Source organism: Jatropha curcas, chromosome 8, assembly GCF_041381405.1.
Source record: "Jatropha curcas cultivar XTBG-Jc1 chromosome 8, XTBG_Jcur_1.0, whole genome shotgun sequence".
Lineage (NCBI taxonomy): Eukaryota > Viridiplantae > Streptophyta > Magnoliopsida > Malpighiales > Euphorbiaceae > Jatropha > Jatropha curcas.
Genome location: NC_143158.1, coordinates 3300923 through 3328266, shown reverse-complemented (window position 1 = coordinate 3328266; position 27344 = coordinate 3300923). Strand labels below are relative to the sequence as shown.

General features: G+C 33.0%; 5 protein-coding genes across 5 annotated transcripts; 3 read left to right on the top strand and 2 right to left on the bottom strand.

The window, feature by feature from the left end:
* Positions 1-1190: 1190 nt before the first annotated feature.
* LOC149494005 (Plant invertase/pectin methylesterase inhibitor superfamily) lies at positions 1191-3451 on the top strand. The gene is made up of 2 exons (XM_089725368.1): positions 1191-2289; positions 2698-3451. Exons 1-2 carry the CDS (start codon positions 1329-1331, stop codon positions 3387-3389), a joined length of 1653 nt encoding a protein of 550 aa, XP_089581494.1. The 5' UTR covers positions 1191-1328; the 3' UTR covers positions 3390-3451.
* A 1571-nt stretch (positions 3452-5022) lies between these two features.
* On the top strand, positions 5023-7627 carry LOC149494004 (putative pectinesterase/pectinesterase inhibitor 45). Its single transcript, XM_089724677.1, has 3 exons — positions 5023-6079; positions 6182-6342; positions 6437-7627. The coding sequence occupies exons 1-3, from the start codon at positions 5157-5159 to the stop codon at positions 7123-7125; spliced, it is 1773 nt and encodes a 590-aa protein (XP_089580803.1). The 5' UTR covers positions 5023-5156; the 3' UTR covers positions 7126-7627.
* A 913-nt stretch (positions 7628-8540) lies between these two features.
* On the top strand, positions 8541-10357 carry LOC149494003 (pectinesterase 3-like). Its single transcript, XM_089725280.1, has 2 exons — positions 8541-9603; positions 9687-10357. The coding sequence occupies exons 1-2, from the start codon at positions 8541-8543 to the stop codon at positions 10355-10357; spliced, it is 1734 nt and encodes a 577-aa protein (XP_089581406.1).
* Positions 10358-10510: 153 nt separating this feature from the next.
* On the bottom strand, positions 10511-12873 carry LOC149494002 (pectinesterase-like). Its single transcript, XM_089725386.1, has 2 exons — positions 11649-12873; positions 10511-11388 (listed from the first exon to the last, which is right to left on the bottom strand). The coding sequence occupies exons 1-2, from the start codon at positions 12721-12723 to the stop codon at positions 10694-10696; spliced, it is 1770 nt and encodes a 589-aa protein (XP_089581512.1). The 5' UTR covers positions 12724-12873; the 3' UTR covers positions 10511-10693.
* A 272-nt stretch (positions 12874-13145) lies between these two features.
* SUS4 (sucrose synthase 4) lies at positions 13146-17225 on the bottom strand (the record flags this gene model as incomplete). Its single annotated transcript, NM_001308761.1, is given in 13 exon segments — positions 13146-13287; positions 13383-13521; positions 13621-14184; positions 14283-14507; positions 14603-14769; positions 14857-14973; positions 15078-15251; positions 15339-15434; positions 15529-15864; positions 16106-16298; positions 16392-16543; positions 16653-16779; positions 17128-17225. Coding segments are annotated over 13 exon segments (2418 nt in total).
* Positions 17226-27344: the final 10119 nt, after the last annotated feature.

Genomic DNA, 27344 nt, shown 5'->3' with positions numbered 1-27344 from the left:
TAGATGAAAATAAAAGAAAAGTACATTTGATGTTCTGATGTCTCTCTTATCCTCGTGAAATCGAAGGAATATACAAATTTAGATTTGCACAGCACATGGATAACATGTTAATGTCATCAACTACAACACTAATTAGTCAAGAACCACTGCACTAAATTCCATGTAAACCAAAATTCATGCAACTTACATTGTGTCCTCCCCTTGTCTTAAATAAACTCCTCGGTCTGGACGTGACTTCGCCCGACTAAAATTCAATTTTAAAATAATTAAATCCGAATATGTGAATAGTTTATTTCAATATGATTTGTGGTCAAAATAATAATTAAAGTATAAAATTATAATAAATTAAATTTAATGGAATTAATTCAAACATATACAAAGAATTAAAAAAAAAATTCCCCATTTTCTACATTGCATTAGGCATTCTGCTAATAATTTTAAAACTATTAATATTTGGTTACATTTATCTAAATAAATCAATAAATTTATGAGTCCTATTTCATTTGTTTCCCTTGAATATGCCAGTAAAGTGTTCATAAAAAATTTAAAATCTAAAATTGGATAGTTCATATTTGAAATTTCTAATAAGAAAAATAAAAAAGTAAATCCAAGGCCAAAAAGTCAGTTGGATACAGCAGGCCATTTTAAAAAAATAAAAAAAATTCCAGAAAATAATAATTAAAGAATCTCAACATGTGAAGAATTGGCAGAAACAAGGACACGAATTAATCAAAAATTGACTTTATCTCGTGAAGTATCACAAGACAAAGTTCAATGCAAAGCAAGTTGCAGAAATATGTGCATGCAATGCAAGTAGGAAACCACCGACTTCTATACATTTATTCATTAAACCAAAATTACTATTATTAAGAAAAGAAAAGAAAATCAAAATTACTCGTGTTCAATATAAAAAAACCGATCATATAAAATTTTATAAATATTCAATTTAATTTAAAAAAAAAAGGAAAGAAAAGAAAAGTCACCATGGCAGCCCATCTCCTGCTGTGTTGTTTGCCCTTCGATGCCTGAAAAAAATCTCTCTAACAATGCTTTTATCGTATTATTTGTTGTTAAAAGTAGGATTCCAACTAGAAACAAAAAGACAAAAACTCTGGGAAAAGAGCAAAAAAACTAGAATTAATCAACTTCTTGTGTCCAATGCAGCTTCCCTACCCATGAGCAAATTTATGTCAATTCATAAAATTCAAATTACATTGCATTAAATTAATCCAAATCAACTAAATTTCCATGCTTTATCATATTATGTTAACCTCTTTATTAATATAAATATAAGCAAAAGCTCCTCTGCTTTTTACTCATCCACTCTAATGGCTACTTTCTCCAACGTTCTAAAGCTGCTTTTCCTTCTCCTTTTCTCTCCAGTCTTTTTCACTTCCATTTTAGCTCTTAACACATCTTCTACAACTTCTCTACAGACCCATGATTTCTCTTCCCTTAGAAATTTCTGCCAAAGCAGACCATACCCAGATGCTTGTTTTGATTCATTAAAACTCACCATTTCTATAAATATCAGTCCAAACATTCTTACTTATCTTCTCCATACTCTCCAAACTGCAATCTCTGAAGCAGGAAAATTGACCAGTCTATTCTCAACAGCTGGGACGTCTAATATTATTGAAAAACAAAAAGGAGCTATTCAAGATTGCAAAGAATTACATCAAATCACTTTGCTTTCACTGCAAAAATCAGTTTCAAGAATCCAAACACGTGATTCGCGTAAACTAGCTGATGCAAAAGCTTATCTTAGTGCAGCACTTACAAACAAGAACACTTGTTTAGAAGGATTAGATTCTGCAACTGGTCCATTAAAGCCTGTGATAGTAAATTCTTTGATTAGTACTTACGAACACGTACACAATTCTCTTTCAATGCTCTCTACTCCAAACCCTAAGGAAACTCACAAGAACCGTCGCCTTTTAGGATTTCCTAAATGGGTTTCGAAAAAAGATCGCCGGATTCTACAGAGTGATTATGGTGGTGATGATGATGATGGCGATGGTGATGAATATGATCCGAGTGAAGTGATAACAGTAGCTGCAGATGGAACTGGAAATTTTAGTAGTATTAGTGATGCTATAAATTTTGCTCCAAATAATAGTTATGATAGAGTAATCATCTTAGTTAGAGAAGGAGTATATGAAGAGAACGTAGAAATTCCAAGTTATAAGACTAACATTGTTCTGATTGGAGATGGAAGTGATTTTACAGTCATTACTGGTAACAGAAGTGTAGATGATGGTTGGACCACTTTCAGATCTGCAACTCTTGGTAATGTTTTTACTTTTTTTTTCACAAATTACTCGCTTATTTATTTACGCTCTAATTCTTTAAGATCAACTATTTTCTTGGTGAATGTGCTCTGCCCTTTTTTGGTGCCAAGCCAAAATAGCCAGCTCTATCTTTTAATTGAATCTACCTAATTTTTGTTTTCTTTCACCTTTTTCTGTTTTCTGCAATTTGTTTCAATCGTGTAATAAATTTTCTCTCTCCTTAATTAATGTATACATTATAAGCTAGCTTCTTTAACTTAATAATAATTAGTCAGTTTCTTTTAAATGGGAGTTTGTAAATTTAAACCATAATCATGCTTAATTAGCTAAAGGAAAAGGTTATCTAAGCAGGCAGCCTTCTCACCACTAATTTTTCTAACTAAAACTATTATTATTTTGCTTGCAGCCATTTCAGGAGACGGTTTCTTGGCTAGGGATATAACAATTGAAAACACAGCAGGACCACAAAAACACCAAGCAGTTGCACTTCGCATAAATGCAGACCTAGCAGCAATATATAGATGCTCGATAAATGGGTATCAAGACACATTATATGCACATTCCTTCCGCCAATTCTATAGAGAGTGCAATATCTCCGGCACCATAGACTACATATTTGGCAATGCAGCTGCAGTCTTTCAAGCTTGCAACATCCTGTCTCTAATGCCAATGCCTGGCCAATTCACTGTCATAACTGCTCAATCTCGAGATATTCCTGACGAAGATACTGGAATTTCGATACAGAACTGTTCAATTTCAGCTACCGATGAACTATACTCGAGTTCTGCTACTGTCAAAAGCTATCTAGGCAGGCCATGGAGATCGTATTCAAGAACAGTCATTCTTGAATCTTACATCGATGATTTTATTGACCCAAGTGGATGGAATAAGTGGTCTACTGGTGATCAAAGCTTAGACACACTGTATTATGGAGAGTACAATAATTATGGACCTGGTTCTACTGTAGATTATAGAGTTAATTGGACAGGCTATCATGTCATGGATTATTATGATGCTTATAATTTTACTGTATCATATTTCATTGCTGGTGATGAGTGGTTAGACTCCACTTCATTCCCATATGATGATGGAATTTAATTTATTTAGAGGGTTTTTAGGTCATTTTGTTAATATTTACATAATTGTATTTATTTTGGTAATTAGGCTGCTTATAATATTCGAAATTATGTATTAATAGAAAATTTATATAATGTATTCGGGTTAAAATTTCTTTTCAAAAGGTTGATAAAATTAATTTATAATATATCGACATATGATTGGATCAGCAAAAATAAATTATAGTTTTAAATAATTTTTATATATAATGTCGGGAATTTAAAATTTGAAAGTTCTTCGGATTATATTTAAAGAATTTATGAAATTGCAAATGGCATATTTTGTCGGTAGAATGTTAATAAATGAAATTGGCAAAGGAAATGGGTATCTTGTGGATGTTTGTGATGTGGTTGACAACCGTATCAATTATTTTGTCCTAGATATTTAATTGTAAGGTCAATTTTGGAAGTGTAGAAGTAGATGGTGTGCTTTTGCTTGGTTAAGTTGTCGTTTTGACTATGTGTGCATTCGTTTTGCTTCATATTTCCTAAAAACTTCCGAAAAGAGCTCTTGAATTTTCTGAGTTCAGCCCGCAGTGCCCCCCTCATATTTGGAATTGCAAATCCAAGTGAGTATGACCTCTTTCCAACCTACAAATTCTACCGGTAAACTATCATCTTCAGATATTTGAAAGACTGGCCCACCAATTCCATTGGATCAACAAAAGCACACTTCCAACCGACACCACCGGTTCCTTTCATTCAAAATGACATATGCTGAAGAGGACTACTGACCGTAGAGGGAAAATAAATTATTTAGCCATTTTTTATATTATATAAAAATTTCAAGATTTTTTGTATGTACTAAAGTTGATTATTTTTTAGTATTTTAATTATTATGATTATTTGATTTATTTGAATGCTTACTTCATCTTTACTTGTTTCATAGTTCCTAGATATGGGCTTTCCCAGGTCTGTTGTGGTTATTCTTCTTGCAGTTGGGCCTTTATATGTGTATTAAATTAGTAAACCGACGCGAACGACAACAATAATTGTTTACTGTGCAGTTTGATGTGTATCGACAGCAGCTTTGTTCATTTGACTCATTAATCAATCAAACGACTTGTAGTTTATCCTCTACGCTCCATTAATAGTGAAAGGAGACAGAATATCTTTTATATAAATTAACCGATTAAATCCAATATTTGTATTAGCTGGAATTTCTGTTTTAAACTATTACAATTACATGTCAATGGATTATTTACCAATATATACGTGTGTAGTAAAACAGATTTAATCCATAAAAAATATATATAGATATATATAAAATATGCAAAAAGAAAAAACTTACTGGTGTTAGTTACTGATTAACCAGAACCATGAAAGTGAAAAACATGGCTACTTCTATCAAAAATTGCTTAACAGAGCTAGCCATAAATGAAAAGTAATTAATTGTTTTTTTTTTTTTTTCAGTATCTAAATAGAAATAGCTGATTTCAAAGGTATAAAAATAGCGGGAAATGTGGTTAGAAGGTTGTCACCCATTTTTTGTAAGGTCATTAACTAACTTTTGAATAGAATTACCTTGAAAGTCTCCTGTCCAGACCTTGTTTCATCATTAACATAAGATTAATTAAGACTTAGTTTTCAAAACTAACAAGAAGATAGAAGGAAAAAAAAAAAGAACACGAAAAAAAAAAAATAGTAAAAATTTAACTTAAACACACCTCTCTTTCTTTCATTCCCTCTCTCTGCCTTAGCTAGATCCTAAGGCAGAGAGTACCTCTGCCTCAAGAGAAGGCTTATCAAAATGGTATTTCAAGATTTTGATCAAATTTCCGAGAGGAGAAGATTAGAAAGAGAACAAAAATTTAGAAAGAGAATTACAATAGCTGCTATTACGATTGTCCTTTTGCTCGTTATAATTGGTTGCGGAGTTTTTGCAATTATTTCTGAGAACAAAAACACCAAACGCAGCAAAGAATCGAGTCAAGAAAGTAAAGGATCAGCAAAAGATGTTGCACAAGTCGATAGAGTGATTAGAAGAATTTGTAATGGAACTGATTATAAAGATACATGCGTAAGCTCTCTTGAGAGTGAAGTTAAAAAGGACCCTTCTTCTGCTAACCCTAAAGCAATTCTCAGGTTAGCTATAGAAGCTACTGATGATGAAATGGGTGTAGTTTTAAAAAAAGCTTCTTCGTTTAAGTTCGAATCTCCGCAAGAAAAAGCGGCTTTTGAAGATTGTAAAGTGCTTATTAAAGATGCCAAAGAAGAATTGAAAGAATCTCTCACTCATGCTGGTGTTGATATAAAAAAACTTGCGGAAAATGAACCAGAATTGAATAATTTGTTAAGTGCTGTTATGTCTTATCAACAAACTTGTATTGATGGTTTTCCAGATGGGAAATTGAAATCTGATATGGAAAAGACTTTTAATGCGTCTAAAGAACTTACTAGTAATTCTCTTGCTATGGTTTCTTCATTGACTTCATTTCTTTCATCTTTTGGTGAGATCAATCATAGTCGTCGTCTTCTGGCAACAAAACCTAATCTTTCTTCAATGGATAAAGATGAACTTCCAAGTTGGATAAGCAATGAAGATCGAAGAATTCTGAAAGCCGATGATTCGGATAAACCAACCCCTAATGTTATTGTGGCTAAAGATGGTAGTGGAAAGTTTAAAACTATTTCTGAAGCATTAAAAGCCATGCCAAAAAAGTACAAAGGAAGGTATGCTTTTTAAAATTTATCCCATTAATTAATTGGTAAACTCCTGATGATCCATTATGTTTGATTAACCACTATAAGTACTCCATGCTCATGGCAATGCAGGTATATCATCTATGTTAAAGCAGGAGTTTATGATGAGGTTGTGACTGTGGAGAAGAAGATGGAGAATATTACCATGTATGGCGATGGATCACAAAAGTCTATTATAACTGGCAACAAAAATTTTAAAGATGGGGTTCAGACTTTTAGAACTGCATCTTTTGGTATGTAGAGGCATTAATGTAAACAAAAATTTGCTGCTAATCACTATTTTGATTATGAAATGATGTTGGGTTAAATCCAATATTTATTTTGCAGTGGCTTTAGGAAATGGATTTATGGCCAAGGCAATCGGATTCAGAAACACTGCAGGTCCAGAAAAGCATCAGGCAGTGGCAGCAAGAGTTCAAGCCGACCGTACAATATTCCTCAACTGCAGATTTGAGGGATATCAAGACACTTTATATGTACAAACACATCGCCAGTATTATAGAAGCTGTGTCATAGCAGGAACTATTGATTTCATTTTTGGAGACGCAGCTGCTATCTTGCAGAACTGCCAGATTGTAATAAGAAAACCACTGGAAAACCAACAGAATATAGTTACAGCACAAGGCAGGATCGACCCACATGAAACGACAGGAATTGTGCTTCAGAATTGTCGGATTCAACCTGATAAGTCATTAGTGCCTGATAAGGCAAAATTTAAGAGTTATCTTGGAAGACCCTGGAAAGAATATTCAAGAACCATTGTAATGGAATCAACAATTGAAGATTTAATCCATCCTGATGGATGGTTAGCATGGGAAGGAGAAAAAGGTCTTAAGACTTTATATTATGCAGAATTTAACAATAAAGGACCTGGTGCAAGCACTAAAGCTAGGGTAAAATGGCCTGGTTATCATGTTATTGATAAAGAAGAAGCTAACAAGTACACTATAGAGCCTTTCATACAAGGAGATTGGATTAATGACATGGGGGCTCCTGTTCACTTTGGCTTATTTTAGTTAAAAAAACTAATTCTTTTTTTCTTTTTAATTTTCTTCCATATTTACTCTTTCATTAAATTTATAAAGATCCATGAACAGCATTTGCTCCTCTTTTAGATCTCATTGCAATTGGGAGAAGACTTTTGATATGTGGAGTTGATCAGATGGGATGATTTTCGTTTAGCATTAAGAAGTACCACCTATGGATATATTAATTAATGGGTTTTTGTTTTCCTTTCTTTTTTGGTATTGCCATTCTTTAATCTTGAAACATAAGTATAAAAATTTTCTTTTTAGTTTCATGTAAAGGTGAAAAAAAGTGTGTTAGACAAATAGTTCATCTCTCTTCTATTGAAAGATGAAGATGTTGAATTACATGTTCATTTGTAGATATTTAGGGTTTTTTTTTTTCTTTTCCATCCACTTAAGATGAGAGTTTTTCTTGCAATATGTTCATAATATCAGTGATTGTATCATTTTATTCCATATTTTGAGTCTCCAAACCAGTGATGTTAGCATACATATTTCTATAATCATTGTTATTAGGTTTAATTCAAAGGCAAAAGGAAGATTTTTTTTTTATTTTAATGTTTCTTGTAATTCTATTAAAAAATTTAATTTTAACAATTTATACGGTACCTTATAAATTTTAATAGTTATATCATCAATTTAATATCTCGAAATAAATTTATATTCTTTCCAGTTATTTTTAAACAAATACCTATTAATATTTTGGTTCAAATTATGATGTTTTATAAAATTGCAAAATGGTACCCTATAAGATCAAATAAAAAATATTGTAGCAAGTTATATTATACTGTTAGCAAATATTATAAATATTGCACGCCAAAGCATAGTCTAGTACTAGGTAGATATACTATCTGATAATAGATCGGTTTGAATCTCTCATTCTCCAATTTCAAAAATATATATATATATTATAAATACTAAATAGTCATGATGGTACTCTGATCAGATTATTGCCGGCCAAGAAAAACTTACAAAAAAGAGTAAAAAAATCAAAACAGAGCTTTTATCAATTTTTTAAAATTTTTTTTCTGGGTAAGTTAAGCTTCAGATAATTGCAAATTAGGACAAATGGACACTGAATCTATTCAGAGACCTAGTCATTTTGTCTACATTGCACATATCTTGTAATTAGAGACAATTTAAGCAGTAAACTAATTTCTGATAACAATTTTATTCATTTCAATTGTATTCTTCCATTTTATTCATGTTAATTAGTCAACATACAAAAATGAAAAAAAAAAAAAAATCCCAAATGCCAACTTGAATAGTTTGTCCATTGCATATATTTTTTTAAAATTTTTGAATTTTTAGTTGCTAGACTAAACTATACTGTATAAATTCTATGCTTCTAATAATATTGCATATTGCAACAAAAATTAAAATTTTGCGACCAAACAAAAAAAATGGATCCGGCTGCCAATCCCTCCTTCAAGAGCTATAGCAAGGTAGACGAGCAAGCAGAGGAGGCATTTCGGCGGAAATCCCGCAAACGACTCATCATCATTGCCATCTCCACTGTCGTTTTGATCACAATCATTGTTGGTGCATTAGTTGGCACCCTAGCGCCATTAAACAGCAAGGAATCCAAAGACGACGACTTGTCGTCTTCTTCATCAGATTCCATTGTAGCCATGTGTAACGTTACGAGGTATCCTGAGTTATGCAGTTCGAGCATGTCTTCTGCACTTAAATCCTCCTCTAATGGCACTGAAACAAACCCAAAACCGCATGAGTTGTTTTTGTTGTCTTTGAAGATTGCATTCGATGAGCTGAACATCCTCTCTTCTTTATTGCCTAAAATCGGCAATAAAATTAATGATCCTACACTACAATCCGCATTGCAAGTTTGTGAGACTCTCTTTGCTGATGCCGCTGATTACATAGACGAATCAATATCGTCCATCCAAGTAGCGCAGAGATATAAGATTTATGACTTGAGGACTTGGCTAAGCACAGCCATAGCTGATCAAGAAACGTGCATAGATGCACTACAGGAAACTGGGAAGCACCAGATCATAACTAAAGAGGTGAGACATGCTATGAGTAACTCCACCAAGTTCATCAGTAACAGCTTGGCAATTGCTTGTAATATATTGACCATTCTTAATGATCACAACATCCCAATTCATCGGAAACTTTTAACGGCATTTGATGGTGGCTTTCCTATGTGGGTCCACAGGAGGGATAGGAGATTGCTGGTAGAGGAGAAACCAAAACCAAATGTAACAGTAGCATGGGATGGCAGCGGGGATTTTAAGACCATAAATGAGGCAGTGAAGTCAATTCCTAAGAAGAGCAAGTCAAGATTTATAATATATGTAAAAGAGGGATTATATGTCGGGAATGTGACAGTGAGGAAGGCTTATTGGAATGTTATGATTTATGGTGATGGAATGGAGAAGACCATTATCTCCGCCAGCCTAAACTTTGCCGACGGCATCCGCACCTTTTTCTCCGGGACATTTAGTGAGTTTCTTTTTCTCTACTTGCTAGACTTTTTATTTCTTTTTTCCTGAAATTTCTGTGAACTTGTATTTATATATGTGCAGTGGTCGATGGAAGAGGGTTCATAGCAAAAGATATTGGCTTCAGGAACACAGCAGGCCCAGAAAAGGAACAAGCAGTGGCTGTCCGTTCTTCATCAGATCAATCCATCTTCTATCGCTGTTCCTTCGATGCATTTCAAGACACTCTTTATACCCATTCAAATCGTCAATTCTATAGAGATTGCCATATTACAGGAACTGTAGATTTCATATTTGGAAACGCAGCTGTCGTTTTCCAAAACTGTACCATACAACCAAGGCAGCCCTTGCCAGGCCAATTCAACACCATCACGGCCCAAAGCAAGTCCGACCCCAATCAGAACACCGGTATGTCGATGCAACGCTGTATGGTGACCCCGTTCGATAATCTGACGGCTACCACTTACTTTGGTAGGCCCTGGAGGGATTACGCGACTGCCGTTTTTATGCGATCATATATTGGTGAGTTCTTGGACCCATTGGGCTGGGCCTCTTGGGATGCCAACGTTAGTACTGTTTATTACGCAGAGTTTCGGAATTTTGGGCCTGGCTCGGTTATAGATGGAAGAGTTGGCTGGCCTGGTGTTAGACCCAATATCTCGTTAGAAGAGGCAGAGAAATTTACAGTGGAACATTTTATTCAGGGAAGCCAGTGGCTGCCACAAGCAAGTGTACTATATGATGAATTGTTATGAGTAAGGTTGTGAAATTAAGAATTCTAAATTTATTCAAATGAACTATTCGAATAAAAAATTGAACCGATTTACTTGAAGTTTGACTTTGGAATCCATTTTAACCAAAATATTATTTTTGATTGATTTGATATATGGATGGATCGTATATCAGAATTATGAAAGTCATTTCCGTATTATTAATTGGATTCAATTCCCAGCAACATTGAACTCAAAGGATACAGTGCTGTAATTTTTTATTGAAAATATACAATTTCAATTTCCACAGAAAAAAGTAGTAACACTAATATGTACACAGCTTCCTGCTAGACAAAAACAGAATCTGTCATTCATTGTGATTTATGAACCAGTAAAAAGAGGAAATCCTGTGGATTCTAACCAATCATCTGCTTCGCGCAAGAATTTACCCACTGTAAACTTGTTAGCAATGTCTTCACTGCAGTTTTTGCTATATCCTTTCCAGTTAACTCTATTTCTTGTATCTGAGCCCGGTCCATGGTTCAAGTGCTCAATATACTCCACTTTATCAAGAGTGCTATAGTCATCCCACTTGTACCAGCCTTGTGGGTGTATCAAATCCCCTAAATAACTCTTCATCACCATAGTCCTTGAGTAATTTCCCCAAGGTCTACCCAAGAAAGTAGAAATCTGTTGCCTTATTTTTGGATTCAAATCTTTTGCTGCCAAAATAGTGCAGTTTTGTAATGAGAAACCAGTGTTCTGATTTGGGTCTCTCCTGCCTTGAGCAGTAATCATGTTGCTTTGACCAAGGAGCGGTTTACGAGCTAGTATCAAACAGTTTTGGAAAATTGCTGCTGCATTTCCAAAAATGAAGTCAATTGTCCCTTGGATTGTGCACTCTCGATAGAATTGGCGAAGTGAATGTGCAAAAAGTGTATCTTGATATCCAATGAACTTGCAACGATAAAAGGCTGCATTAGAAGTCACTCTTGCAGCAACTGCCTGATATTTATGTGGCCCTGCTGTGTTGATTATTGTCAAGTCCCTGGCGAGGAATTTGTCCCCTGACACAGCTGGGAAAGGAAAAAAGATGCAAACTGCTATAAGCTTCATTGATTCGGGAGCAAGAGAAATAATCTACAATGTAAAGATTGTTGTTTTCATGATGGTTATATCATATAAATGCAAATATCAAATAGAACTGCTCAAAATTCTGATTTTAAAGTTCTGGAATGAAAAACTGCATCCCCTCTAATCAAATTGCCAAATGATTGAGTACAAAATATCTTCAAACAAAAATTAGAAGCTATAAATCGTAACAGAAAATGCATACCTAAAGTAGCTGAATCAAAGGTAGAAAACCCATCAACAAAGTTTTTATGCCCTCTGATTATGGTTTTGGTCATTCCATCTCCTATAAGCATGATATTAGTCTTTTCTCTAGATATTTCTACTATTTCATTGTAAACTCCTGCCTTAATCTTGATCACAAACTTGGTCTTGCTTCTCTTTGGTGCCCTCCTAATTGCATCAACAATCCGGCGATAATCACCACTTCCATCTCTAGCAACAGTGACGTTGGGCCTTACATCAGGCGTTTTCACCATAACAATACTGTCATTAGGTGTCGTCCACTCAGAAAGACTATTTCTTTTAATCTTTTTAACAAACATCTGATGATCATTAATAGTTGTACCCTCTTCCATGGTTTCCATGTATGTGATAAAGGACAAACAATTACTAATCGTGTAAGTAATTGGAGTAAACAATTCTTGAAGCTGTATTTTCAGGCCCTTCTGATTTTTAAAAGAAGATTCATCTAAATCAGAAAACCCATCAATGCAAGTGTTCTGATTTGTCATGGCTGCACTAAGTAGGGTTTTGAGATTAGCGTACAATAAATGAAGACGATGATCAATGGCTGCAGGGAAACAACGCAAATATTTAATTGCTAGTCTAAGTTCGTAAAGAGTTTGATCCAACATCTCCACGCAATCTTTAAGCGCTCTCTTTTCTTGAGGAATCAAATCTTGGAATTCGAATAGGCCCATCTGGTGAAATCTTGTGCTCTCTACGGATTTCTTGGCTTTTACCATTGTTAATTCAAGAATGTAGTGGAAAGTAGTGGAATTCCTGGAATTAGAAATGAAGGAGAGGGTAGTGTAGCACAAAGAAGGGTAAAGAGTTCTGGTACAGGCATTCTTGACTATAATATGTGGATTTAGAGTTTCAGAGGAAGTTATATCAACTTGTGTTCCTTTGGAACCAAAAGAGAAGTTCCTGAAGAGTGAAGCAAAGAGTACTGTTATTAAGGTAAAGAAGATTATTGTGAGAATTGCAGTTTTTTGGCGGGTGGTTCTTGTTGAGTTCTTGGAAGATGAAGATGAGTTCTTCGAAATTGTTACCATTTTCTTTCAGGTACGAAAATAGACTTTGCAAGGAGTAGAAAAGGAAGAGGGTTTTCACTTCTAAACCTCCGTAAAAGATGGAGAAAGATAATTGGAGAAAACGGCAGCGTTTTAGTAAACTATTAATAACATAAAGCTCAATTTACCACCCGAAGCAATATTCAATTTGCGCATTAAGATTTCGAGCTTATTAATTGTGCTCTTTGGGTTATATCCTCGTGTCTCTTTCAGATAGCAACATAAAACAAAAATGCAGACAGAATAGCACTAAATGGTAGAAAGTAGAAATATTATGAAGCAAAAAGAAACCACAACCTTTACTGAAATTGAAGAGGCTCAATAGCCAAAGTTGAAACAATGCCGCAAAAAGGTAAAGGGAAAAAAACATTAAAAAAAAAAAAAAAATGAAGCAATGGAAAGCCTTCTTTGTCCTATCACAACTGTGAAATGACCATTATTCTTCACAACTCTTAAAAACTTCCCAGTTGAATCTTCACATCTCAGAAACCTCCCACTTGAGTTTTATGCTTCCACTTACTCAACAGTCAGAGGAACAGATTCAGCCTGAAATTTTATAAAAAGAAGGATATATATTAGCTAAGCATTTGTACACAATTACTAAAACAATGCTTCAGAATTGAGGACTGGAGGACACTTACCAATTTCCTGTACTTGAGAGCATAGAACATCTCAAGGTAGCGCCGGCTCTCACGGCGGTCGAGTTTAGATACATGTTTCCAGAAGCCATATACACCAGTGAGAGTCAATAGCCTTTGAGAGTAAATTTGCCAGGTATACCTATAAATGGATAAAACAAAACAAATTTAGAAGTTAGAAAGACAAACTTCGTCTTGGTAGCTAAGCAGAATAAGACTACTGACAGGGGAGTGAGCTTACTTCTCTTGGATACGTTGCAGACCTCCTTGGGAGATTTTGTCCCAGTGAGAGGGATCTACCTTGCACTTCTCGAAGAAGTCGACAAGAAGCTGAGCAGCCTGTTCGCCATGGTAAGGATCAATGTTGAAGCCAGATTTTCCATGCACAATGATCTCAGCAGGGCCACCATTGCATGTGGCAAAAGTTGGCAAACCACAAGTCATGGCCTCAACAACAGTCAAGCCAAAAGCTTCATATAAAGCAGGCTGCACAAAAACTCCCTTTGTGTCACAAATGTACCGATAGAGTTCCCCATTCCTCACTCGGTTCATCTGAGAAGAAATCCATCTGAACTGGCCATTCAAATTGTATTGCTCAATAAGAGCATGCATTTTCTTCATTTCAGCTTGCTCTTCAAGATCTTTAGACTCCTTTCTTCTATCACCACCAACTACAACAAGGTTAGCCAATTCACGTAGCTTGGCGTTCTTTCCATACCATTCAACAAGACCGCTTAAATTCTTAACTCTGTCCAGCCTTGCCATGGTGAAAATAATTGGCTTGTTGCGATCCTTTAGCACGCATCTGTTCAAAATATCAAAAACATTAGTAATGGTTAATATAAATATATATACATACATTTTTTTTATCCGAGCAATTTTGCCGAAGGAATAGTAACTCACAAGTGTTCTTCGTTCTCAACTTGGCTGTAGAGCAGCTCCTCAATTTCTGGGTGGAAAGCAGTCAACCTGCGTTTCTCCTCGGTGTAGGCGAAGTATATGCTCATGTCAGCACCAGGGGAGACAATGTTGAATTTGGGATCAAACACATCAATACCATGAACGACTCTGTAGAGCCCAGGAAGGGTGAAAGCTGTGTGGCTCTCATATTGACCAACAGTGTCCTTGCTGAAATGGTGGGAGGGCAACAGTGTCAAGTTTTGTAGACAGTAAAAGCATCTTGAAAAAAAAAATAATACTAATAAAGATAGATAGAATATTACCTTCCAGCAATTTCTTGGAATGTACTGGTGATGATGAAATCTGTATGATTCATGGCAAAAAGATCAGCTGTAAACTGGCATGAGAAATGGTACTTTTCATCAAACTTCTTCCAGTAGATGTCTGATTCTGGATATTTGGTTTTTTCTAGAGCATGAGCAATTGTACACTGAAAAAAGATAAAGAAATTTTTTAGCTTCTATACTAGGAAACAGGACAGCATTTTGGCAACAATGTTAAAGGACAATTCACAAACCTCTGTAACACCTAATTTGTGAGCTAACAAGGAAGCAACAATGTTTCCATCACTGTAGTTTCCAATGATCAAATCAGGCTTGCCCTGAAGCTCTTTGCCAATTTCAGTGGCAACATCCTGAAAAAGCAAAGGTAAACTAATGTTAAGCCAAAAGAAACAAATATAGTTTATAACTTCAGAGCAATATGAAGAAAATTTTGTGTCAAGACAGAAAGTTCAACCTCAGTGTAAGTCTCTAGATAGGGCCACACTTCAAATCGGGAGATCCATTTACGGACAATTCCCTTCTCAGTTCTAAATGGAATACGAAGAATATCCGAATGTTCTGTTCCAAATACTTTTTCCAGGCGCTGACCGCAGGTGGTTCCAACTGCATCAGGGAGAAGTCGAGTAATCTGCACACGAACAGAAAGATTAGAGTGACAAGATAACTTACAGTTTGAATAAACCATAACAACTTATAACACTCCAAATAAGCTTACAATGAGAATGCGGGGAGTGATATCAAGTCCTTGCTGCTTGATGCGGTGGAGCATTTCCTCCTCCAAGGCACGGACTTGATCCAAGATATAAACAACCTAGCAGAAATAAGCAAACAAAATCAGTTAACGGTTCAATAATGAATACAAAAAATAAAAAAGGAATGTAGATAGGCTGTGCTTGTGAATTAACCTGGCCTCCAGTGTCAGGGTACCCCAAAACATTGTCTTGTGCAAAGTAACCATGAGGAGACATAATCACAACGTTGAAGACCATAGGTATTCTACCCAAGAATGTTTCAAGCGTGCAAGGATCTGGTGCCTCAAGAAGATCCAAAAGAAGTCTAATCATCTCAAGAACACGCTCAGCAGTATCACCCCACCCTCTTTCCAGGCCAATTTCCTGGAACTTGTGCTCAAACTCAGAGTAAGGAGTCTCGGATGGCAATGAGGTGAGATACTCCTCTGCCTTCCTTAGAACATATTGCAAGGAATTCAAGTTTTGAATTCTGTCATTAAGCATCATGTTCTGCACAAGAACACCAAATAAGATAGATATCACATTTTAAAAAATGAAGGGAAAAAACTACTTGGATATTAACAATTTTTTAAATCAGATGTGTAAGCTTTTCACACAAATTACCTGTTTGCACATCTTGACAAAGTTTCTAATATTTAAGCAACATACCAAAAACCATAGCTTGAGTACTTTCTTTATCCTTACAAAAACTAAATATAATGCATAAAATTGGCTGTTTTAGTGACCACACCTTTCCCTTGTGGCAGTGGACCTTGAGAAATTCAAGCAGAGGATGCAAGCTCTCCTTGTCATGGAACAATTTTGCAGAAAGGTGACGGTTGAGGAACTCCACACCATTACCAATGTACTTTGAAAGAGTTGGGCGAGGGAAAGATGCATTGAATGGTTCAAAGTCCAACTCAAGCACAAAGTTGCCATTGTTGCTGTATGAGATCAAAAAATATATATATTATAAATATTTGGCCCAATTAGTGATGATGATATGAACATAGCCCTGAAACAAGATTCAAATTTACCTTCCATCAACAAGTTCTTCCTTGAAGTGAAGATACTCAGCAACACGCAACTCCTCAACGACAAGTGCATGGACATTCACTCTGATGTACTCCCAAACACCAGGCCTTGGGCGCACAGCAAGGGCAACCCATGGAGGCAAAACAATTGCTTCCTAAAATTACATTATCAACAATATAAGATGAGCAAAATTCTCAAGAATTGTTAAATTATATAATATATAAGGTCATTTAATGATATGATGCAAGTGTGATCCAAGTCACCTGTGCAGATCTCAGAACTTCACCAAATACACCATCCAATAGGATCTTTCTGTTCTCTTCAGGAATTGCTTCAAACTCAGCAATGATATGGTGGTGTTGAAGAATTCCTTTTCCCTTAGCTTCAATTCTGCAGTACAAATACTCCTAGCATAAGAAACAATTCTATGTATATATATATATATAACCTCAAACTCCATTTTTCTTTGGGTTAATGTGACTCCGACCATAGTTCATACAACCTCATACTCCTGGAGACAACTTCAGAATCACTTAGCGAAAGCTTATTGGTACGTGATCTTCTAATAGTTCAAACAAAAATAAGATTTTTATCATGTCTAGACCACTCTATTAAAAATCCACGTTTCTAAAATATGAAGGCAAGATCTATATGAAAGGCCATGCAACCAACTGCTTTACTCACTACTGCCAAAAGGAAACATTTCGACATTCAAAAATTGGATCTTCATAAGATCACCTTGAAAGTAAGGCCACAATTTCATTGCGGTGAGCTTTAAGTGTCTCATCCAAGCGCTCACGGATGCTGTGAACACGAGTGATAACGCGTTCAGCCATGGCTCTTGATCAGGAAATCTCAGAATGATCTTCAAGTAAAAAAAAACGAAGCAAATGTAAGTAATAATTATAAAAAACTAACCTCAAAATTCCAGTATATAAGAATACAAGAATATGGATAATCTCTCTTAAAAGTCAAAACTCAACAAAAATCATATTTTCTAGAAGAGAAAAAAAATTCTAAACCTAACACCTCACCAACCGCATTAATTTAATATATCAGATTAGAGTGTATTGTTCAACTGAGATTACTGTCTTCAATAATGCAGCAAAAAATCATTAAATATGTCTGGATCACTGACTCACTGCTCACATGACTAAACAATCTAATCAGCAGATTAAAGATACTGAAATGGGTTGTTTTAGAAAGATCAATGGATAAGAGAAGGAACAACTGTATATTTAATTGATTAGAAGCAAAGACTTCTCTACAACAAGAATAAAGCAGACCAGAGAAAAGAATTTTCCACTAAACATGTCTTGCAAGAACCATCAAAAGAAAGTGGCCAGAAAATTCTTTGTGGAAAAAAAATTAAAACTTTGACCCAAAAAAATGGATAATCCGACAAGGAAGAAAGCAACTTCGAATTGAACTTCTCCAACAAATTTGAAGGTTGAAATTGACCATTCAGAAACAGAAGAGCTAATTAAAAACATAACAAACAAAAAACAGAACAGCATCACAACTCCATAAGTTCTTTCATTTTCAGTATATCATCCTTTACACTAGAGATCACCCAAAGTACTGCATATTAATTAAATCTTATTCAGTCTTTCATTATAATACAGTGATCTGCACAATTTTCTCCAGACCAGCCTCAGTAGGTTACTAAAAAGCAAAACTAAAGCAGCATAATAGTCAAGAGAACAACTATAGCAGATATCCAAAACCTTATGCATAGGCCAACTAAAGCAGATCACTCAAAACTATAAAAACCTTTAAAGAAGCAAAATAGAGAAAGAGAAAGAACCTAAAGAAAGAGAATAAACTAACCAAACGAAAAAATGGAGAATAGAGAAGGGAAACACAATGAAGTGCGGTGCTTGAAAGACTAGAGTTTGTGAAAATTTATAGAGAAAAAAGAGCTTGTACAAGGAGAAAAAAAAATAAAAATAAAAAGAAGGTAAAATGTAACAACTTTTTTATTAAAAAATGGAAGCAAATTGGCCCGGCACACAGTAAATTGATAATCCTTTTGTCCCTGTCTTTAATAAAATCTTTCCTAAAGAATTAGATTAAAAAGAGAGATTTGCGGGTAAGGGTATTATAGTAATTCCAATAAAGATTTCAAGAATATTCTAACATGAAATATTTTTACGAGAAAATAAAAAAAAAAAAAAAAGTCAAGCAGAAGTCTTTCCAGACCACCTTAAACAACAAGAAAACAGACCAACCCAACACTAACCCATAGGAGATATACGAAGAATGATCGTGCACAGTTATCTTATCTTCTACATAGAACTTGAAGATCAAGCTAACAATTCAAGAAAAGCATTTTCAAAGAAGTAGAAACGGCAACTGGAAATTCCTGGACAGGGTCGGTGATGGTGGGTGGGTGTTCCGTGGGGACACTGAAGTTACAGTAAAGCCGCAAAGGCTGGTCATAATAACTCCCAAACAATTTCTTTTTTTTTTTTAAATATGCAACTAAAATTTTCATCCTAATGTAATCCATTAAACATACTATTGTGGCAATAATGATAAGGCAAAGACTTTTAGGTAGTTCATTAAGACTTCTTTTTTATTTTCTTTTGCTTCTGTGTGTGTCGCCTATCTAGCTACGGTTCGTTATTTCTAATGCAAAAATTTGGCATTTGGTAAGTACAACGGAAAGAAAATTTTATTATGCTTTATCCAACTAATAGTCCTCTGGTATAAGCACTAAAATATAAGAACAGTAAAAGAAACAAAATTTCTTGGCAATGGCGATGCAACTGAAAATAGTAGATCTTTTCTATCTTGCCAAACAATAGTAAAGAAACAAAATTTTCTTGAAATGGCAGGAATTTGATTAATTACCTTTAATTAATGCCCACAAGATATTCTACTAGAAGAAAGAAAGCAAACCCAGAAAACTTGAACAAATGCACCGAACGCAAGAATGCAAAGGAAAGAGTTTAGAAATGAGGATGAAGAGAAAGGCTTAGGACACTACCTTTTATACACAAATGAAATGGAGGATAGGTAGGCACATTCTCGTACAGCTTCCTCTTAGTTACTTTTAGTAATTTGTTAGAAAATACATTGTACAACACGCCTCTTTAATTGTGCAAATCCATCATTGCATACAACTTCACCTTCCTGTGGTTTCGCTGTTCCTTTCCAAAACCGCTTTCTGTCTTTTTTTTATTCATTTCAACGTTCAGATTACAAAACCACCATTTCTGCATTTGAGTTTTTGATTTTTTTTAAAATTTATTTAGCTCAATTCCAATTTGCCAATTAATTTATGCGGTTTCCTTCTGTTGTCTTTGACTCAAAAGTCCTACCTTATTTTGAGTTGGAACAGAGCTGAACTCATCCCAAACACTTGAAAAGCATATACAATTGGTCTAAAGATTATTAAATCTATATAAATAAGGCTTAAATACCTATGTGTAAATATATTAGAATATTAAACTAATGACGTGATATTTTATTTTTTATTATAATATTTTTTTTATTTAATAAAAATTAATTTTTTTTGTAGAATAACGAAGTTACAAACTAATAAATTTAATGGATAATTTCATTATAATTAATATTTTGTACATTTAAAAAATATTAAGTTTTTTATAAAATAGTTTTTATCTATAAAAAAATAATGGAGTTATAATAGAGTCATAATTAATAAAAATGAATTAAATAATATAATTATATTAATAAATATAATTAAAATATTAATTTCAATTTGCTAAAATTTTATTTTATTAAAATTAAATATTTCTATACTTTGTCTAATTTGAATATATGAAAATTTTAAAGAAAATAAATAATTAATTAACTATATCAGTTGAATTAAAATAATTTACTTACAATGATTAATTGTACTAATTAATATTTTAATTCATTACTTGAAAATTTAAAAAAATTATAATTTTTATTTTTATTATTTTAATTAAAAATAAATAAATAAATTATTTAAATTAAAGCAGCACAAATATAAATTGGAATAATTTTCTTGAAAACTATATTTAATTTAATTTTAAAATTTATAAAATTATACAGTCCACGCATCGCGCGGTACATGACTAGTTTTTATATAATTTTACTTTCTAATTTTACATGAAATGAAAAGTAAAACAAGATAAATGTTTAATTTAAAATAATTTTATATGATAATATTATTTAGTTACTCACATTTACTATTGTAATTTAATTTTACATTTCAAGGCTAAAATGATAATTTTTAAATAGGTGACTAATTATTTGGTCCTTATTTAATAGTAAAATAATCTGCATATTTATTAAATAAAGAAAATAAATTTATAACTATGATTAAACTGGAGATAAATAGATATTTTCTTTTTTGTTTTTTATGGTGAAATTTTCCCGGAAAAGTAACCAGTAGCTCCTGGTGGGCGTCACAAGGGGTGGAAAGTCACAAACGGACGTGAGTTAACAGTAAATATGAAATCTGTTTATGGCGTGGCAATTTTAGTTGGGTGGCTCTGGAACCTGACCATAGGTAACCGTAGAGAGAGAGAGTTTTGGATAGTATCAGGAGGGAGGGAGAAATATAAATGATGAAACATGGGAACCCACGTGTCAAGGTTATATTGACAAAAGTGCGAGACAGCAAAGTGTGCAGTACCATTGGCTAGGATTTCACGTCTGACGTGGCAACACGCACCGACAAATGGGTTAATTTAGTAAAATGAAGATTAAAATAGAGACTTATCCGATACGTTAATTTAATAATTATTACACAAATTTGTCTTTGTAAACGAAATTTGTGGAAGCAATTACAAATAATTCAGGTCAACATTATACCTGTTTAGCTTTAGATCGGATCGAATAAATCAAAATTTTTTAGAAAAAGAAATTTAAAATTAAATCACATTGGATAAGTTCAATTAAGATCAATCGGTCTTTTTTTTTTTTTTTGTTTTCTTTTACTGGTGACTGAAATAAAATCTGGTTATAAAAAATAAATCAAATCAAACCGATTTGATTTGGTTTTGAAATTTTTTTTTTTTTTCCATATACTGTCCACTCGCAAAACCAAGAGCTGTTTCAAAATCCAGTGGCTAACCCATTTGTGGTTTTGTACCCCAAGTATTTGATTTCATAGATAACGTACATCACATGCTTTCTTTCCTTTATTTAACCTAAAATCATGGCTTTGGCCTTGGGATTGGATTATTTTTTTATATATATTTTTTAAATGTATAAATTTGACTGCACGTATTTGTCTGCCCGAGTGGAACTTGGACCCACGAGGAGAGAAACCTGAGGCCAAAAAAAAAAGAGCTGACATGGAAATTAAGTTTTTATTAAAAAATAAATAAAATTGCAGCTTGGAAATTGTTCAGTTTTGTACGTAAACAGGACAGATATTTTGGTGCTATTAATGTTACATGTTTTGCAACTGGGTACCAAATTTAAGAGTTGTGGATACGTCAACATTGGACAGCTTGTCTTGAACATATACTAGTAGGGCCCTTATTTTGCCATTAATTCTAGTATTGGCCCATTTTTATTTTGGATAAGATCCTCCATTTTTAATTCATAACTATTTTTCTCTAACAATATTGTATATTTCAGCTAATTGGTCATTGCTCTGTTACTTGGTTTCTTTTTTTTTTTTTTTTCCTTTCCTTTGTCTTCTGTTATTTCTGAACCATTATTTGACATAAATGAAAGGAAATGGCCGCTAGCAATCTCAAGTGATCGTGTTTCGTGGCAGAAAAGAAGATTCAATATCTCTACCATTATATCATGCATATATATGAGTGCCCTCAATGAGCTCTGCTCAGCTGAATATATCCTTCTTTTTAAAATTTTAATTTTTTAAAATTGTCTTTTTTAATAATTTAGACATTTTATGAATATTTAACCTGAATCCAATGGTACCACAATCACCAATATATAAATAAATAAAGTCTTTCGTAAATTCTTAACTCATCCATATAGTCTTTTTTAGGTTATTAACAAGGAGAATATATTAATCCTTATTCTGTAATATTTATATCCAATTTGCAATTAATTAATTAATTAATTAATTTCTATTATAAGCTGCCGAACATATATGCATGGTGTTTGTTTGGTCATCTCGTCTATGCAATTTGATTATAGTTGGATTGGGTATTGTTTGGGTGAGTATGTGTTCGGCATGCACGGACAAACAGTAAGCTGCTGGCTACCTAAAATACTGGAAAACCCGTCCTTTTTTGTCAGTTTCCAGCAACAGCGATGTTGCTGAATTAACACATATAGTTACAAGTTATTAGGTTGGATTAAGCATATGAACCCATTTTAGATATTTGTCACCCATCAGAGCATGTGCTTTAAAAAACTATCCGCTTCCATCTTTTCAACGAAAAATAATTACTTAAATCGAGTTCATAATCTCAATTTTGGACCAAATTAATAAAAATTATTATTATTTTATTCTTTTTACGGTGTATAATCAGAAATACTTTCTGTTTTAAGAAAAAAATGATATTATATTCTCAGATGAACTTTACCTCTGACGTTGAGGGTTTCAAAAGTTAAAATCACTATTTTTAAAAAAAATTTATCCGAATCTTAACGATCGAGCATAAAAACACGTATGTAAATAAATAGAAAACAAATATTTGATTTTTATTTTGCAGAAGAGCATATTATTAATGTCTAATTAGGCTACATAGGGATCTATAAACAAGGAAGAGAGTGGGTAATGGTACATCATTTTCCATATAGGAGAGGGTTTGGTAGGAAATATTAAAGCTTGAAAGCGATATATAGGGTAGGGCCCTTGTAGTTGGTCCCACTGTAATTTGGATAGGTTGTATCATTTTGCCATTGAAGGTCTGTCTCTTAGTTTGGTCCGCCTAACACCTTTAAATTAAAGTCAAGGCTGCAACTTCCGTTGGTAGTAAATTACAATGCTTAGAGATTTAAATATAACTTAATTAGTGGATTAATTATTTAAGATTTTTAATTTAGTATCGTCTGTCACGCATTCCTCATTTTACTGTTTCACTTTTAAAATTATACTGTAAAGCTTATATAGATACGACAAAAAAAAAAATTAAATTACATGTATTAAATTATTAAATTATTTATCCACGTGAAAATTTCCTTTTTCTCCTTAATGAGGAGAAAAGGATTTTTATTTTATTTTATAAAATATTGCAGACTAAATTTAATAGGAGAGCGGAGAATTTCAATTCAACCCAAATCTTTAATTTTCCCACAGCTTCTTAATTCTTAAAACATATGCTAATAATCAGGGGGCCAAATTGCATGGATATATATATATATATATAATATAGGAAAATAACATTTTAAATACAACTTTAGACATGAAAATTATATTATATATGAAAAAGATCTTAAAAAAAAAACTCCTAGCTGGATATTTCAGTACACCATAGATTACGGACGGTAATTACTTTAAGAGATTTGCAATCCAATTCTTCAAATTTTTCATAATTAATTTTTTATCACAAATTTTATTTATATTTTAAAAAAATATACATATCTAAAGTTTAGTTTTATTTTTAACCTAATGTTTAAAGTTTAGTTTTAAAATTTGAAGTCATAATGATTGTCATCAGGTTTATATCTAAATATCGCTTTCATCCAAACGTGAAAATATAAATGAAATAAAATAAATAAAATTATGCAGTTTCGTTGTGTTAATAATCAATTGGAAGAAGAGGAAAATTTATAAAATTACAAGAAGTAACGATAGACAAAATTCCACGACTAAAATATGTGTGCACGAGAGTGAAAGGGAAAGAGAGAAGGAGACAGATTTTTAATTTTTGCATAATTTTTCAGGTAGCAGCAATCATGGTGTCCAACTTCATTCCTCCAATCCAAGGCCATACCAGAAGATGCAGTGATAATTAAATCAGCCCATCCCTTAGGCTCATAATTAAAACAAGAATATACAATACACTAGTTTTTAAATTTATGTTAAATTTATTATTCTCACTCATCAATTTTTTATACTCTTTTTCATTTTTTAAAAATAAATTTATATATTTTCATTTTAAGCTAATTAATTAGTATAAAGTTTCGTTAAAATTTTAAAAGACAGAAAAAAAAACAGTACTTTGATAGTAGGCTAGAATAATATTATTCTATGAATTATTTAAATAATATATATACGACAGAGTTAGATTGAAATTTATAATTTTTTCTTTTTATATTCTAAAAAAACATAAGAAAATCGACTAAACCATTGACAGAGAGATGGGCATGCCACGGTGTGACGCGCACCTGCCCCTTAATTCAAGATTTTTTAAATATTTTATCTCATAAAATAATGAAACTTTTAATTTTATCCTTCAAAATAGTAATTTTTCTACTCTTAATTTTTTTTTTTTTTAACTCCAGTTAACTTTTGATTTCTCATTTCATGATTCAATCATATTACACCTGGTGTGGGACCACATATCATATACTAGTATTAATTAATTGGTTTTATATTTATGTGGCAGATTATATATATATATATATATGTGTGTGTGTGTGTGTGTGTGTGTGTGTGTGTGTGTGTGTGTGGGAGTAACTCCGTATTAGAATAGAATTTCTCAATTCCCTCTTTCTTTCTTTTTTTCCAATAATATTAATAGGTTTATTTCTGTGGTGACAATGAAAGTAATTAATTTAGGAAATCACTGAAAAATCTGAAAACGGATAGGGACCCACAATTTATCTTTAAAACATAACCCAACTAATTTTCTCAGAAGCTTGTCCCAACGGTAATTCATTGCTCTCTTTCTTCATTAAGACCCTCCAACTTTTTTATTTGCTGCTAAACCAATTTTTGCAATCTCTTCTTTTAAATGGAAGTTGCATATATGGATATAAATATCCCCGATTTAAATAATTAAGGGGTTCTCAAGTTACTCTTCTAACTCTATCCTTTTTGTCTAATTTAATATAAAAAAAGAATTCAATAATTCAAGTATTCTCGTTTTTTTTTTTAAGGTTGTACAGAGTTTAGAATAATTTAAAACAAAAGCATAGATAATATCCAATTTTGGAAAGAAATTAAAAACAGCCACGTTATGATTTATCAAACAACTCAACTAAAAGTCATGAGATGCCACGCCAAAATTATTTTTAAACTTAATAAATTATCATTAAATTGTCATCCGCACTGCTCTGCATAGTAATTGGAGAATGAATAAAAATATTTATTTAGAAGATTACCATTATATATATGGAAAATATTTTTAGCACAACGCGTGGCATGCAGTCACGGTGCAAATATGGTAAAATGACTATAATGCTTTTAAAGTTTTAAAATTATTGATATCATGTCAATAATGTAATTGTTTTCACATTTTGTGTTATTTACATAGGAGCGCGTGTTATTATTATGAGATTAGTTTATACATCATTTTAATATTCAGATTCAATGATGATGATTTTAGATTTCGAATCTTTAATTTTATGAGTAAAGTAAAAATCTAATTTTAGAAGAAAAAAAAAATACTTGTACCGATGGCCACAAATCTTAATTTTATATTAAAAAATGTCAAATTACTCATGAGAAAATAAAAAAAAACCCCTAAAATGCAGTCTATTTTTATTTTCAAATTCAATTTTGTTAGTAAAGGTGTAGTAGTTAATGTATGTCATGCTTTATAATTATAAAAACAAACGCATGGCAGCTCTTCATCTTATATTTAAAAAATGGATGATGGAGAACATTAAGTCGTTGACCGACAATGATGATTTTAAATTTGAAAAAATAAATTACAAAATGTTAATTTTCGCGGGGGCAGCAAGTTGAAGTGATAGGCGACTAATTAGTTATGTTGTGACTTTTCTTATACTTGAAGCGTCTCCAATGGTGCTGGATCCATTGATTGCACCTTTTTCTTGCCTTTCTGTTGGGAGTTGGATTGTTGAACTTACTATTGTTGCCTTGTAATTTTCTCCTAGCTATTACGGCTATAAATATCTTCAAATAATTATCTTTCAAATCTAAGTTGTCTTGGTCTTTGCATTTTTTTTTTACAATAATAATTAAAAATTAATATTCAGATTTAGATATTCAGATAAAATTTTTTAATTTTTTTCACGGTAACTTTATATCTGACGAGTTTTCTCCTTTGTCATGGTAAGAGGAAAAATTCAGGAGGAGGAGTTAAATCTTTATTATTAAATTTGATGAATAAAGTTTAATTTTACTTGCGAATTAAATTTTTATCTGGCTAAAATTGGATTTTCCACAGCCCTATATTATATATATATATATATATATATATATTCTAGTCCATCCTAGCTATATATTATAGGTGTTTCGTAATACATCACATCCTTACCTATATTTTGTTGAGAAAAGAAAAATAAAAGAAAATTGCGTCTGAATATCTTTAAACATGATTATGGGCATATTATTAGGGGCGGCCAAAATCTGGTTTTTGAAATCAGAACTATCGGTTTCGAACCGGTGGGAACTGGAATCGAAATCGGTGCGAACTGAAACCAGTCCGAACCGGAATTGGAATCAGTCCAAATCTGTTCGGTTCCAGTTCTACCATTTTTCGAATCGAGAACTAGCGGTTCCAGCTCCAGTCGGAACAGCCGATTCTAGTTCCATCTGAAACCAGCCGGAATCGTCCAAAACCGGCCAGAACCGGTCCAAAACAGGTCGAAATCGTCGAAAAATCGGTCAGAACCATTGATTTTGGAATCATTGAGGAACCGGAACCGTTCGGTTCCAAACTGTAACCGAAACCGTTAATTTTTTGTCCGGTTCTGGAACCGTGGCCACCCTTACATATTACATAATTATCACATGTGATACCATTCATCATTGCAATATTAATTTCCAAATAAATAAATAAAATATATTTGGTGAAAAATAAATAAAATTTCCGCATGAAAAGTCATAAATAAGATATATGTAAATATCTTTGGAGGCCAGAAAAAAACAGGTGGGGAAGGAAAGTAGGTAGATCTAA